This window comes from Rhinolophus sinicus, linkage group LG09 (genome assembly GCF_036562045.2).
Source record: "Rhinolophus sinicus isolate RSC01 linkage group LG09, ASM3656204v1, whole genome shotgun sequence".
Lineage (NCBI taxonomy): Eukaryota > Metazoa > Chordata > Mammalia > Chiroptera > Rhinolophidae > Rhinolophus > Rhinolophus sinicus.
The window spans coordinates 45,922,081-45,938,829 of record NC_133758.1 but is presented as its reverse complement, the minus strand read 5'-3'; the positions used below and the strand labels follow the sequence as shown (position 1 = coordinate 45,938,829).

The 16,749-nt window shown below is 37.0% G+C and overlaps 1 protein-coding gene across 20 annotated transcripts in view; it reads left to right on the top strand.

Moving 5' to 3' along the window:
• The window catches only part of DLGAP1 (DLG associated protein 1), an 860,924-nt gene that overhangs the window by 566,269 nt on the left and 277,906 nt on the right, over positions 1–16,749 (top strand). For 2 of the 20 annotated variants that reach the window (XM_074340271.1, XM_019755708.2), the window contains exon 1: positions 3,161–3,302. The exons of 8 other annotated variants lie outside the window; for them this stretch is intronic. In XM_074340271.1, the coding sequence (XP_074196372.1) occupies positions 3,210–3,302 (93 nt within the window). In that variant the 5' untranslated portion in view covers positions 3,161–3,209. Of the gene's footprint in view, positions 1–3,159; positions 3,303–3,540; positions 3,749–16,749 lie in introns of those variants that run through there. 10 more of the 20 variants (XM_074340276.1, XM_074340278.1, XM_074340277.1 and 7 more) reach the window with 7 other exon arrangements.

The window sequence follows — 16,749 nt, the reverse complement described above, 5'->3', positions numbered from 1 at the left end:
TAATTTATAGAAATGACCATTATAAGGGATACAACTGAAAATTTTAGAAAATCCTTAAGCACATAAATCTCATCCACCACTGAGAATAAAGTTTTTTAATAAGAATATCTGTCATGAAGAAAGAATGGGAGACGAGCTAGGAGCCCTAGAATAGTATATTTTGTCAATAAAGATTCTGTGACTATTGGCAATAATAGAACAAATTTTAAAAAAAGCAAGCCTAGACTTCAATAAGTAATGATGAGATGAGATAAGAAATATCAGATTAAAGAAGAATATGTTATGTGGATCTGGGCCCAACCTTTGTTGGTAACAAAATGCTTTCATTATGCTTGCATAATTGCCTACATTCTTCCTATCTTAAATTCATTTCTATTTCCTTTGTATACCTTTCTAAAATAAAAAGCTCAAGTAGTGATGAAAAGTAGAAAAATAAGGAAAGAAAGAAAGAAACTGGTATTAACTGAAAATCCACGATGTACCAGGTAATGTAGCGAACATTTTCACATTTGTTTTTTCAGTTAATCCTCATAACCATCCTGAGAGTGAAATATAATAATACTCTATTTTTACAAAAAAGGAAACCGAAGCTTAGAAATATTAAGTGATTTAAAGCCATGTGACCAATAAATTGTAGAAAATATTAAGTGACTTAAAGCCATGTGGCCAGTAAATTGTAGAATTGAGATGTAGACTTAGATCTATTTGATGCAAAATAGCTCTTTCCCATACACCCCAGCACAACCCTCGCATCAAGGGCATGTAAATGGTTAGCAAGGAGAAAAAAAAAATCTTTCAAGTAAACTTATTATTATTAAAGTTCTTCAGTAAAATGAAAATGAAAGCTGAAGATTTAAGCATGGGATTTAGTATAGTAGCATTATTAGATCTTATAAAGATTTGGAAATTCTATTTTCAAATTATTTATCTTATTTTAAGCCGGTCTTTTAAATAAAGTATTTGAGACTTACAGAAAGGTATAAAGAAAAAAAATTATACATCACACAACTAGAGAAATAAAACATTAATTACAATGGATCATACATGTACCTTCCTGAGTCCCATTCTCTTCCCTTCCTCCTCAGAGTAATGGCTAATCTGACTTTAATACCCAAAACACCTTTGTCTGTAATACTGAAATTATGAAAGATTTAAAAAATTTAATACTTTCTATCCTACATTGGGCAATCATTAACCCAAAACCAAGCTAATTCAAACCTTTAAATATAAACTAAGCTCAAAGTTATACCTTCTTTAACAAATGTTGGTATTTTTTGACCTCCTGTTTTGTGCAATCCTTTCAAGCTGAAAAGCTATTCTATATTTCGATGAGAGGAGATAGTATGATAGTGAATAAACTAAATATAAAACAGTGTGTTCTTCCCAACCAGTGTGCTGAGGTTAAAGAGTTACTTTAAAGGAAGGGGAGAAGGAGCTGGACATTCACAAAGGGTGGCAGAAGAGTGGGAGACTCCTGAGAACTGAGTTTTCTCCAGCTCTGTTCTTGCCTTATAGGAAAGGGAGAATCTGCCATCTTGTGGAAGCGCCTCTCAGAAAGATAGGTGTAGCCAGCCCCTGCCAGCTCCCATGGAATAATTTCATTTATAAGCTCATTCTTAGAAGCAAATTTGGGGAAATCGAGAGAGAGGGGTTTGTTTTGCAGTTGTATTGCTTTAATTACTGACTAATATTGAAATTGGATTTACATATGTGTTCAACTTCAACATCACAGGGTTTAGCAGACAAAGCATTAAACTTTAAATAAGAGAGTGTGTATTTTAGTCTCTATTTGCCACTAACTAGTTAGTGACACTTCACTAGTGATATGACTTGGAACCATTGTTTCAGCTCTCTGGGTCTCCTTCTTCTATAAAATGAGACACTTGATCTAAAGGCCTCTGATCTCAGTCCGCATCATTAAACTCCAAGTTACATATGTAGAATACTGATTAAAGCAATTTTCAAGAGCCTGTTACTCTCACTTAATAAATGCCTACCAAAAGTGAATGTTCTTCCAACGTTATCTAATTTGCTTTTTAAAAGTCTAGGAGGTATTTTATAGTCGAAGATGCTGAGATTTAGTAAATTAGGTTAAGTAACTTGCCCAAGTTAGTACATGGCCACAGTTAGTACATGGCCACATGTTGGATCAAAACTGCTTTGTCTGCCTGCAAAGCCTGGATTCTTGCCATTTACTATGCCCAATCCCTACCCCTCCCAAATACAGAACAAAGGGAGGAAGCGGCATATAGCAAATACCTATTATGTGCCAGAAACCATACAGTGTCTCATTTAGTATTCAAAATGACTTTGTAAAGTATTACTATTTACTCCAGCTTACAGATGACAAAACCGAAGCTCAAAAGATTAAACTGTTTGCCCTGGAATGCATAAGTAGTAAGTGGAAAAGCTGAGACTCGATCCCAGATTGGTCTGGGTACCCAGTGTGCTTCAGAAATAGAAATAAATGTGTGGATTTTTCTTTTCATTTTATTACTTGTTTTATTCTGTAGCAAATGTGTGTGTTTATTTGACCTCATATACAGAGGGTGTCCAAAAAAATGTATACACATTTTAAAAAAGCAAAACTGTATTAAAATTGTAATACTCAATATATACCGATAGCAAAAGATGAATAAAAGTCACATTTGACTTCTGCAATTACAAGAGGTGCTCAAAGTGGTTACCATTGACCGAAGTGTCCACTTCTATGCATTTTTTGGCACCCCTGGTACATGCATACAGTTAAGAATGCATGTATATGAAATGTGACCCATCTTAGACAAGCAATGGAATGATAGGTTCCTGACTTAATTCAGGACTGAACAAAGGATAAATTAGTAGTCACCAACAATATAATCTAAATACTAACAAAGTTCTGATTCTCCCTTTGTAGAATTATCACTTGGCATTAATTTAATGTAGACCATTGCCATATTATATAGAAAATGAGAGGTCTGTAGGTATTTGGCCTCTGTCTGACATTGATTTAGAAATAAAGTACTGTAGCTTGAAATCATGGCAAGTTTCAGTTAACACAGTCAATTAGTGATATGTGCTCACTCACAAGCTGTTTGTAGTTAATAAAAAAAAGACTCCTCTTTTCCCCCCAATATTGTTATTTTTAAATGTCAAGAATCAGATGTCTGCTGTGTAGAACTATTGTACTGCTGCCAGTGACGGTCTGTATCAGGGTTTGGAGCAAGGACATGGATTTGAAGACATTAAAACTGTTTAATTCTCAGCTGAGATGTGGTTGGCTTTTATACATTTGGAATAAAGCATTTATGGCACATCTCAGGGTAAGTGTTAATAGTTAAGTACATAAAATAGGAATGGGATCAAAGAAGTAAAAGGAGTTTTTGTTGTGGTTTTGTTTTTGCTTTAAAAAGCCAGATTTTTGTTTCTGTATATGCCTCTTTATGTAAACGTTATGTGTTGAGTGACTGGCATATAAAGCTATTCAGAAGAGCAAGATTTTAGACTTCCAACTGTTAACCTAAAAAACAAAATCCCTTCAAATCATGTATTTTGCATTCATTCAGCAGCAGAAACAGGGAAAGGGAAACAAAACGCTCTCCGGTAGAATTAGAGAGAGAGAGCAAGAGAGAGAGCAATACAGACCTGAGAAAGAAAGCACTCAGAGATGAAATTTTAGGAGAGCAAAATGATCGACCTGTTCAAAGCTGAGTGGGTTTCTTCAGTTTGTGTACAAGTTTCAAGAAATGGAAGGACTGACCAGGTTTGGGTACAACTCTTTTATTACTTTGTATTTGATGATAGTATGTTGTTGGGTTGGGTGGTTTTTTTTGGTGGAGGGAAGATGGTTTTGTTATTTTATTCTCTAAATAATTGCTAGTCAAACTGAAAGAGCTAACAAACGAATGTGGATACAGATGGTAAGAAAACAGGTTGAGACATCGGATACCTACAAATCTGTGTCCCCACAAGGGCTTAATAATAGCTTTAATTGACACAGCTGATCTAAGGTGCTAGGTGCTATCAGAGGACATTATGTGGCTAGTTATTGAAATATGATCAGTTGTTTTCCATGACAAGAAAGCTGAATGTTTACATTCCTTTGCAAAATTAAAATTTCTGGATGGTTGGTGGGTTTGTTTTGGACTATTGGTTAAATGAGACTCCACAAAAGACCACTGAAGAATCATTCATAATAAGCATAAACCCAGGAATTTTTTTCAATGCAGGTACAACTATTTTTTTAAATTTTGCTCAAGATTATTTCAGTCTTTGCCCAGTGGGGGTTTTCTTTCCCTGACTGAGGTTTTCCTTCCTCTTGTTGAACAATTTAAATTATACTGAATCGGTTAAACTATTTTATGGGAAATGTGTGACAGTGCCGAGCAATTCTGCTAGTGACTTTGGTTACTGCAGTGTTTCCTTGCTGCCTTTTTAAAAAACCCCATCAACCACATTAATTTATTATTTTCTTTATTTTTAACTTAAATTGCCTTAGTAATCCAGCAAGGAGTGACAAGATTCTTGACTGTATTTCCTGGTTGGCTTACACAATCTTCTCCCTATATTTCACGGATCTTAGTAGAGATGTCCCTCTTCATTCATAGGAAAATGAGGTTACTCCAGCTTGATGCTAACTTTGAATGTAGAATCAGTGATCAGAAACAGAATCCTAGTAATTGTCTCCCAGGTTCATTCTCACTATTGCCTATATCCAAGTAATGGGGGTGGTAGAGAAGACAATTGGCAAAACACTATGAGAAAGCAGGGTTCAGGAAAGACTCTGGTAGTAAAAAGAAGATCAAAAAGAGATAGGAGGGGGGAAAAGAAATAGGAAATCCTTCCTGGGAGTTGTTAAAGAAACTTTATTATTCTTGGTCCACAATTTCATTATTCTAAAGACTATTTCAGCAACACCAAAAGTGCTTGGTTAGCCATAAAGATTTCATAACACATGCTTTCAGATCCCACAGAGTCCAATCTACTAATGGAAGGTATAGCTAGCACTGGTTAGCACAGAGTAAAAGAGAAAAAGTAGCCATAGATCTCTCAGTGGCTAGTACACTTTATTTGCTCTTTCCCAATTCTCCTTAGAGGACAGTTTGCATGTTGAAAATTATATAGTAATTCAAGGTAATCATTTACCATTTTGTAGAGAAAGAGTCATCCATAATCTCTGATCCATTTGAGAACGTGGCTTTGCATGACTACACAAACAGTGATTTGTGAATGGTAGAACTCTGGTCTTTTGTTTGAGGTTTTACAGGAGTCACTAAAAAAAGAAATATGTGCAGTATTGCAGAGCTGGCTTTGATCCAGTGATTAGATTAGGTTTTTCACCATTTTGATTGTAGGTTCAACGGTAACAACCTCTCTTAGATTTTTGTGCTCACTGATTTGGAGTTGAATGGTGGGGAAATTCCATCTTTAAAGATCTAAACAGTTAAAATTAGAAACGTCATGTAGTTCAAACTATAGTAACTCTTAACAGTCAGATTATTTTGTGTCCTTTGCCAATGAAGCTTTGTTAAAAAAAAAAAAAAAAAAAAAGAAGAAGAAGAAGAAACAAAATTGGCCCTTTCAGGTAAATCCAGGTTACTATCAATGAGATCGATGAAGAGTTATATGATCTCACTATTATTTGTATTTCTCATCTGAAATTTTGAACCTATAAATTTTCTCATTGGATAAAAATAACATGCATGTGTGACTTCACATGTAGGGCTCATTTATTTGCTTCTTAAGACCACCTTCCCTTATTCTCCACAAGCAGGCTTCCGTCTTTGGTAACTGCCAGTTGAAGCACATCATGGCACAGGGAAAATTTTTTCACTTTATTTTTATAAATGTATATTTAAGTGTTTTTATAAATTCTTAGATTGAAACCACAGTTGGAAGGGGGTACTTTATTTTTTTAATTTTCTTAAATAAATGAATCATTTATTCGCCTTCAACCCAGTCCTCTCTGTTTGTAGCTAAAAGATAAAGATATAAAGAATGAATGGTAAAAAGTGTAACAGATTCTCACTCCATGAACCTGATTTTTTTATTCTATTGTGAAAAAAATTTAAATCTCCAACTTGCTGTTTCCAAAAAGAAGGTGCAATATCATACATCATCAATTAGCAATATTAGCATAAAAATATATTTTTTAAAATGAATGGATTACTGTTACACAATTAACAGAGTCGAAGAAGAGAATATAGTGTAAGAGAGGCATATTGTCTAGCTCATTCTGTTACTTTTCACCAGTTTCTTATTTCTTTTTTTTTTTTTCCCAATTCTTTTACTTCTTGGAGAATATCCAACAAAGAACAATGACCAACCTCTTCTGATTCTACGGTCTTTTAAGTGTAAGAATATGTAGGACTATCTTTTAAAACTAGGATTTATTTCCTCATTTGCTAATGTTTAACAATATGCCCTGACTTTTTTTCATTTCTAAAAGAAGTTTCGAAATACATTTGCAAAATGAGTTTCCTACATACATAGATCTTTTCTTTCACTATTAGATCACTGTTCTCTATCAATTGGAGTTTCTACTCATTATTTTCACAGAATTAGGAAACTTCCTACCAAATTTAGATTTGTGATATCACAGAACTGTCTATGAAGCAGAATGATGTGGAGTGTAGAGTTACTGTATTGTATGCATGTGTACAGGTCCATATATTCACGTTATATCTGTATGGGCATTCCTGCACCATACTTGTAAATATGCAAAAAGAGAAAAGAAATGATCTGAAAGTTAGATTTGAAGCATATCTGTGGCTTAAAAGGTTCACAAGAGATGAAGACAGTTGTTAACTAAATAAATACCTGCAATCTGTAATTCTGTTATTACAAATGGCCGTGTAGTATTTTTAACTATTAAAAGGAAAAAAAAAGAGTGTGTTTCCCCTATTATGCTTGTCAGTCCTTCCTGTATCCCAATGGTTTCATTATGAGTGATCCACGTACTAAAGGAGAACAAATGGAGATGCGACCTTTAAGTACATGTTTGGTTATGTGATCTTTAGGCACAGCAGCAGAGCCCTGACACTGGATTTTGAAAATGACTTCTCTCTGGCATCTTCCATTCTTTCGGTAGCCAGTTCTCCTCCTCTCACTTCACTTTCCTAGGATAAAAATTGTTAACATAGCTATAGCCGTATTGTCCAAATGTGACATGTGGGAGAGAATATGTTAGACAATAGGACCAAATATATTAAATCAGGGCAACTCTAGAAAATCTGAAAGGAGATGACAAAGGCTACAGGCTGATCTCTTAGTCATCGCTTTCAAAAATAAACAGAAAGAAGATCTAGCTCTAAAATTGGAAATGCTATATGAAGCATTACATTTAGTGGCATCCATATGGGTAAAAATTATCATAATAATACCACATTTGTCTGCATTTATAGAATGATATATGTGTGTGCTGTCTTGCTCTATCACTGACTATTAGGGCAATGGTTCTCTAACTTTGTGTGCATTAGAATTAGCTTGAGAGTATCTATAAAATGAGCATTTCTGGCTTCAACCCAAGAGATTCTGAGTCTAGATCTGGGGTTATTCCGATACTGAGATCAATCCAAAAACCATACTTGAGCCCAATTCCAGGGAACTATCAGACTAAATTTATCAATTAACTGAAGGGGGCAGTAAAGTCTAACAGATGAAAACCAGCTTTAGTTGCTCTATGAGCTTTAATATTGCTGCTAACTTCCCACATGACTTTGAGCTCCCTCTACTTAGAACTTCCATTTCTATATGGGCCTAATAATACGACCCTTGTGTTTGTTCCAGTCTTAGAAAAAAAAAGACTAATTTCAAATTTGGGAAATAGGTGAAAAATATAGCATGAAATGTTTTGAGTTTACAAATCCTTACAAATCCTTAGAGGTTAACATGCTTCACTGCTTCTTGTGTTTCATGTACCATACCACTTTTTCTTTTATATTTTGCTTGATTTAATTTTTATTAAACCACAATTAGGATGAACATGTCTGATTTCGTGGTAAAGGAAAGCCCTCCCCCACTGTCAGATGACAATAGATCTTCATCAGAGTGGAATTTTAAGGCTTCTTTGTCGTATGTGCCAACTAAACACATAAAGCTTTTGTTAATATCTGAAGGTGAAACAATCACAAAAGATCAACTTGTTTGTTTGTTTAACTGGAAGAGTGTTATTTTTTAATTAATTTATTGGGGTGACAACGGTTAGTAAAATTACACGGGTTTCAAGTGTACAATTCTATAATATATCATCTATATATCACATTGTGTGCTCACCACCCAGAGTCAGTTCTCCTTCCATCACCATATAGTTGAGGGTCAGTCTTTTGATAGCTCAGCATCAGTGGGTCAGGTTTTCCCATGCCTCGATATTTACCGATGGAACACAATTCTTCTGGCCTCCTTAAGCTTCATTATGCTCAGATAAAACCTCCTTTTGTTTCCATACCTTAAGTTCGGTCAAGGCACTGCTGCCTAGTTGCAATCAGTTTTGATGAGTCAACAGGACAAGTTCAACAGCAACAGTTATGGGGCTTGTCTACAAGGTGACTATCTATTCTTAATCGCTTCCTTTATTGGCTTATCCAGGTTCTCCGAGGAGTGTTTCCACCATGGCAACTTCCGTAGGTGGGAGTTCTTCCGCCATTGCTGGTATATGACAATAGGCCCTTGTCCATCACTCTTCTTCACTCTTGCCCAGTCTCTAGTTAATCCTTTCCATTCTCTGAAGCCAGGTACATTGTACTTATAAGGCTGTGGAAATTCAAACAAAGCAAGTGAACATTGAAGCCAGTTCTCTCTCAGGACCTCTTTCTCCATAAAACCACAGGTAGCTCAGACTTTTTCCTTACCTGCTTCCCCATTGCCATCAAAACAATAAAAACAAAACCCATCAGAATTCATGGGAAGAATGGACTACAATTTAATAAAATTATGGTTCTTAATTATGGAAACTTGAGCAAATGGTATACCATTTTTAGTTATAAAAGTGGAAATGAGTGAAGATAAAGATCCTCCTGTGAGGACAGGAGGACTTCTTTTAGGTCACCCATGGGCTGCAGCCCTCACTTACCGTAGAAGGCCCCCTGCTAGCCCAGGTTGTGCTATGGGCATCAGTCTGACTGGTGGCCCCTCCAGCAGTAAACAAGTACAGAGAAAGGTGCTCCCATAAGACTTTTCCTTTAAAGTCCCTTAAAGGATCCTAACTACTTGTAACCCTCAGAGTATTTATCTTTTTTTTTTCTTAACTAGTTGAAGTTTAGCTGGCTTTTCTGTAACTCAGAGGGTGTCAGTGAAAGTACTGTCATTTGTTTGCAAATGAACACTGAACTTTCTGAAAATGACTCCCATGTAAAAATCTTTCTTCCATAACACTCCTCCAGCCTTCTAGTTGATTTTAGATAGCTTCCTGTTCTCCCACCTCTTGGAAGTATTCCATGGCACGCTGAGCAGACACTTTTAGTCAAGAACGCCTATAAATAGCTGCTTTTCCTGCTTGCTGCTTTTGCTCTAAGTCTTTCACAAAGGAGGTGAAACAAATCCACCAGAAACAAGAACTCTCCGTGAGGGATGTATGGTGAGGCTTATGAAAAATCAGATCCATAGGCCGAAAATTGTCGTTTAGGTAGCTTTGCTATATTTGACTTGTGCAATCATGGCACAAAAAAAGAAGCATTTTATTTCATGCCCGATGATCCCATGAATGGAACAGTCAGTCAAAAATGTCTCAGATGAGCTTTCATAGCTCTTTAAAAATACATATTTTGACTTTCATGCTGTTTTAAAAAAAAAAAAAAAAAAACCCAAAGCCAACTGTTATCTAGATGACCAATTCCTATAGCTATTCCATAATAGGAAATTTGAAACTGTTTTTCCTCGAAACTGTCTCCTTCCAGACAGTTTTTATTGTCCAGCCTGCCTTTTCTTTGTTTCCTATGCCCCATCCATCATCACTACCACCAAATCTCCCAGATTGGTATTAGGGAACTCCCTGGAAGACTGTATACATGTTAAGCAAGACCTGAATATCACCCTTCACTGATCTTACGGAAATAAACCTTAGAAATCAGACATATCTTTTCCTTCAGACCTAGAGTAGTCATTTAACAAAACATAGAGGTGGCTGCCTATATGTAATGCATAAAAATAGTGCTGTTAGGGACAATAAGTAGTGTTTACATTAAATTTCTATAATAAATAACCATACAGAATGGTCAGATTTTTGAAATCCATCAGGATAAAAGGTGCTATATCAGTTTTGAACTTGGAAGTCAATGTACTCTTTATTATCCTGCTTCTCAGCTTATTTTACATATTTCCTAATGTATCTCATTGCAGGTAATTCCATGTTCTAGCAAGCCCTTATTAAATGCGCTCCCATCTTAGTTTAAGCCCGGATGAAGTTAATTTAAAGTAATGGATACAGTCTTAACATGTTCCACAGCCTTCACTTTCTCTTGGTTCAATATTTTATAAAACACTCCCATATATAACAATGAAATGTTAATTATTCACTTAACAGGGACTTAATAAATGACCAAGAAATGAAAAAATTCACTAAAGTTAAACCATGCCAATTTAAGCTCATTTATGTTTTATTAGATTAATGAATGAATAGAATGTAACAATGTATTTTTTAGCTTCAACCAGTGAGTAATGCATCAAACTATCCCTTTGCATCCTCTAGACCATGAGTGTAGAATGAAAAATTTTGTTAGACGGTTTAATTGAACTGCCATTCTCAACAAGTCTTTCATTCAACCAAGATCTATTTAGCACCTGTTTGATCCAGACTGAACTCCAGTAGAGGTGACTAGGTAAGAGTGAGAAAAGGCTAATGGAACAGAACAGATGGGGTAGCCGACAACCCGACTGGTGAGAATAAGTAAATGAAGGACAGGATTGAGTCTCTAGTTGATAAGATGGTATGGAATACTTTTTTCCTAAAATATTTAAGTTTCCCAAAGATGGAGGATATGGTCTAGCCTGGAAGGCAAACCCAAGCAATAACTTTCTTGGCAGCATTTTTAAGAACAAGCAACAGTGTGAGGATGAGAAAGAACAGGGACAGACTCCCCAGAGGACATAAAATTCATCAGACTCCTGAGCCCAACAACCAGGCTGCTGGCCCTGGAGGCAATGAGGATGCCCTAGCCCTAGAGAAAAAATCTGGGCTGACAGCAGAGCACTATTGGGGAGGGAAAGCATCCTTGCATTCATGCAGCGTTGTGTGCCCTGCCTCAGCACCAGGCCGGCAAGATGGGACCACCTGGATTCTGTGGATGGTGGCAACAACACTGCACCCAGAGAATGGAGATGCAGCTGGGGCCGCCCTTGGAGACCTAAAAGTTCAGAGGCATGAAAAGAGCAGAAATGGCAAGTCCAGTGATTACTCCCAGGAATAACGAGTAGGTTCATTGTTATACCAAAACCTAACTGCATCCCCAGATCATATACCCAAGGATGGAGCTACTATACCAGGAAGGTTTTTCTAACAAAGGCATCAGATCCCAAGTAAGGTGAAGAGCTTCTTGTTATTAAAAATGTGTAATGAAAGGCTGGATAACAGGTCAGGGACAGAGTGAAGGAAATTTCTGTATTTGGTGAAATTTGGTGGATGGCCCTTGGGTTCCTTTTAAATAAAATAGACTAGTTCTGCACTGTCCAGTGTGGTAGCCACTAGCCACATGTGGCTATTAAAATTTACATTAACTAAAGTTCAATAAAGGTAAATATTCAGTTCTTCAGTCACAGTAGCCACATTTCTAGTGCTCACTAGTCAGGTATAGCTGGTATTTACCATATTGGACAACACAGATATAAAACATTTCCATGCTCATAGAAAGTTCTATTGGATAGCATTCTTCATTTTGTTTTGTTGTGTTGGGGGGGGTGCCTATTTTAATATATTGATTTCTACTAGATTTGGGTTTTGCCCTGAGAAGGTAACATCCTGTTGTGATGTCCCCGTGCTCAGAGGTGTCAGAGCTAGCCAATGCTCCCTATGGGCACAGGGAGGCACAGTGAGAGTGAGGGATGCCCAGTGTGAATGCCTGTTCCTCCACTTGCTCACAAGGTAGCATTAAATGAACCATTCCACCAGTCTTCTGTTTCTTCATTTTCAAAAATACCTACCTCAGGGAATTATTTTGAGAAGTAAATTCTATATAGTACGTAGTTTTTAATAAGGACAATCAACTTTTCACTAGTAACATGAGGATTGGCCTGGGATTGTGACAAGATTCTCACTCAGCGTTTATCAGTCACCTGTTATGCATACGGTATTGTGCTGGACATGCGTCATTGTTTCCTTTGATCTGCCCATCAGCCCTAGCGCTGTCCCCTCCAGGAGACCTGCTCTGCTCCTATTCTGTATTTTGTACCTGACTCACCATTACCTGAGCAGGAGGTAACCTAGAATAAAATTTCCACACACTCTGAGCTTTGCAGTAAAGCTCTGTCTTGAACACTAATCCTCATCTGTGGTTCTCTACCTCATTTATGAAAGAAGCCTGCAAAACTCGCTCCTATTCACATTTATTGGTAAATTACAATGTTTTGGCACCTCTAGGTGCTGAATCTGGTTGTAAATGGACTCAGAACTTCTTTTAAGGATTTATGTGATCCAGATTAATCCAGTTGGCAATGCACAGTAATTTTGCTAGAGCCAGTCACTCAGCTGATGCCCCCTCCCCCACCAACAGGTATGGTTTGCACCTTACCTGAGACACTCCTGCCTACCTCACATTCTCCTGCCCTTGACCAGAGGGCAAGGGCTTTCTAGAGAGGTCCTTGGAATATTCACTATGGGTTGTCTAGGGCAGTGTTTACTTTAAACCTATTCATGAGATAAGTCTCACAGTTTCCCTTTGCACACTAAAAATTTAATGTACCTATTTGTGAGTGTCAATGTGAAACCCAAACACACCATTCTGAATTATAGATATAATTACTTACTTAGATAATAGACAATAGTCTCATGGAATAATAATTGGGATATACTTTTAAGACTAGTCTTCTGTTTTAGGGGAACAAGTATAACCAAAAATGTGCTATCTCACCTCATTTGTTTACTTACCAAGCTTCAAAAGCCATATTTCCTTATATTACTCTCTGAATCCAAGTATTGTTTGGCCATCTTTGAGGCCTGGAAAAAAAGAAATTCCTTTAGCCCAGGAAGCCAGAAAAATGCCATTGGTCTTAGGCCAATTGGAAACCTTACTTTCCAGAAAAGGACTTTCTAGAAAAGCTTACTAAGGCATGATGCCCTAATGTAGACCCTCAGAGGGTTTCCAGACCTACAGCATTTGGAGGGAGGTTGCTTACAGGGCTGGGGCAGCCTGGAAGTAGTACTGAGGAGCAGCTTAGCTGTCTTCTTAAGTAATCCTACCTTGAGAAGGCCGTTTGGTGGGATGGAGGACAGGGAGTAAATTGAGGTGAATTCAAGTGCAGAAAGGCAGAGCGTACCCTTCACCTAATTCAAGCGTTCTTAGGCTGGGGCAGTGGAAATTTAGGGTGGGCAAGAATGGACTCCAGGGTGTCAGTAAAGTCCTGATAGTACATTAGAAATTTGAGACGAGAGAGTTTGTATTCAATTTGTCGGAAGAAGAGCCCTTAGCTTTTACCATTATCCCCAAAAGAGATAAAGAGCCATTAATCATGATATTGTTAAAATTAGACAGTTTTTTCCTTAAAAATGTGATGACTTTCCTTCTTTCTTATAACAGTTCATTAGAAAAACCTTTTTGCTTATAACCTTAAAATAATTTGAGGAATGAGCAGTTTTTAAAGAGTTTTTACTGTGGGTGCATGTTACCTGAAATAGGTGCATCCTCTGTTGGAACTTGAATAGCCTATTATAAAGTAAAGCTTGTAATAGGATTTATTATAAAGGAGCTTTTCCTGAGTAATCAATTCAAGTAGTAAAGCATGAAGATCTGCTGTGAACAAGGATTGAAGCTGAGAGGAGAAGGGAATTCAAAGATTTGTAAAATATTTCCTACTCTCAGAGAGTTTATAGTCTAGTGGGATACTAAATAGTTAAATAAATATGATACAAAGCAAAGTAAGAAGAAACATAAAAATACCTGAACAAAGAAGTGGAGCTTTATAGGAACAAGAATTCCAACCCGAGGTTTAGTAAAGGAAGGGTGGGCGAGAAGATAGGTTTTCCCATTTAAAAAGCTGTATCTGTGTAGCTTTGCTCATTTCCATGGAAGCCTATTGAGAGCAATTTCTCTTAGCATTTTCCCATTGCTTATTCATCTCTCAGGAATTCAGCCCTGCATTCCCATGTCTAACTTAGTGCCTATAGAGCACCATTTATGTGTGGATGACTGGCTGTGTGAATGGATGGATGTCTGGATGGCTGGGTGGGTGGATGGTGGGTGGATGGTCAGAGGCAAGAGAGGGTGAAGGCCCAAAGGAGAAAAATAAGAAGAAATAAGAGTGCACAAGTTTACATACTCATCATTTCTGTAGCCAGCTTAGTTCAGAGTCTTGTGGGAGAACAGAGGTTTAAAAAGTGGATGTTTCCATTGGGTCAGAAGTTCAGGCATAACCTATCTTATCTGAGTGCACTTAAGGCCTCCCAATGCTGAAATAAAGGTATCAGCTGGCCTGACCTCTTATCTGCAGGCACTGGGGAAGACTCTGCTTCCAGATGTGTTCAAGTAGAGCGCAGAATTCAGTTCCTTGTACAACTGAGGTCCCTTCATCTGTCAATCACCAAATGGTACATCGAAACTTTTAATGCTTTGAATCTCTGATTTCTATTGCCACATCTCTCTGACTTCCTCTTTCTGCTCTCAGCCAAAAGAAAGCTTTTCTTCTTTTTAATTTTATTTTATTAAGATAAAATATACATAACATAAAGCTCTTCTTTTAAGGATTTATGTGATCCAGATTAATCCAGGATAATCTACCTATTTTAAGATCACTGATTAGTAACCTTACTGACATCTGCAAAGTCCCTTTGGCCGTGAAACAAAACATATTCACAGGTGTGACACCAGAGGGTAGAGATCATGGGAGCCAAAATTCTGTCTACCACAGTAGTTATCAACAGAGTGAGTCAATATAAATAGCAAATTGGTGAGGGCAGCACCTTCACTGACAGCCATGCAATTGAAAGGCCATGAAGTTAGTTCTAGGAAGAGCAAGTACAGCTTAAAAGCCAGACAGCCTTGTTCAAACCCTGTGTCTTACTGATTATTCAACTTTGAGTGTGTTTTCAACCTCTCTCTGCCTCAGTCTCCTCCTCTGTAATATGAGATAATAACAATATATATCACACAGGGTTGTTGAAAGAGTAAAATGAGTTAATTTAATGTAAAAGGCATAGAACAATACTTGGAAAAGGCACATTATATAATGCCTTGATAAGTGCTATTGTTTATATTAAGGCTGAAAATATGGTGATAGCAACCTGAAATGAAACAAGAGAACAGATTTAAGAAGCACTGCAGAAGTGACTATTAGAGATCACAATTTCATTTAGTCAGAATTTCGATGAAATGAAATCTTATAGCGTCCTGTATTTGTTTCCTCCTGCTGCTGTAACAAGCTACCATAAACCTAGTGGCTTAAAATAGCGCAAATTTATTATTTTACAGTTCTGGAGGTCAGAAATCTGACATGGGTCTCGCTGAGCTAAAATCATAATATCAGCAGAGCTGTGTTCTTTCTGGAAGTTCTAGGGGAGAATCCATTTTCTTGCCTTTTCCAGCTTCTGGAAGCCACCTGTATTCTTTGCCTCCTGGCCACTTTTTAAAGCTTCAAAGTCAGCAATTGCCTCTCTCTGATCTCTGCTTCTGTGGTCACGTCCCCTTTTCTGACTCTCCCACTTCTCTCTTTCCCTTATAAAGACTCTTGTAATTACATCAGACCCACCTGGATAATCAAGGGTGATCTCCCCATCTCATGATCATTAATCATATCTACAAGGTCCCTTTTGCCATGTAAGGCAACATATTCACAGGTCCCATGAATTAATTAAGACATGGGCATCTTTGCAGAACCATTATTCTGTCTACTACAAAATCTACCACCAAATATATACGTGATATATTTTTTAAACCAAATACCATTTTTCAAATTGTGTATGAAAGATGTGTGAAGTCATCATCAATTAAGTGAGATCAACTAAGTGCATATCAACTAAGTGAGATCACTGTATATGCAGTGGCTCCTAGATATTTCGTTTATGTGGAGATGGAATGAAAGGCCACCAATTTCTGTGTTTGTTACACTATTTTAAACTATTAGACTATTTTACTGTTTTAAACTACTTAAATTATGTTAGTCTATTTTAAGCCAGTTTCGATTACGACTGACACCTCAAGTGTATAGTCCTCAAGGAGCTCTCACTATAATGGAAGAGGGGAAGCATACTGATGGTAAGAATTTTTAAAAAGGAGAAGACATGTTTAAAATATAGAATTGCCTGTACTTGGAGATTAGATGACTGAGCTCTCAGGAAGAGAGGAATAGAAATGATAAAGCAATTTATGGTTTGAAAACTGGGTGCACGTCAAGTACCTCCAATTTTGACAGATAAGATGGAAGAAGGAAGAAGTTTGAATGGAGAAGATTTACTTCTAGATATTTTGAATCTGATGTGCCTGTTGAAGCTGTCCCATAGGCAAGCATTCATTTATTCAGATACTATTTGGGAAGTTATCCCAGTAATCTAGACAAGAGATGACTGTGCTTCAGACAAGGGTAAAAGCAATAAAGACGGAGAGAAGTAAGGATATTTATACCATATCTTAA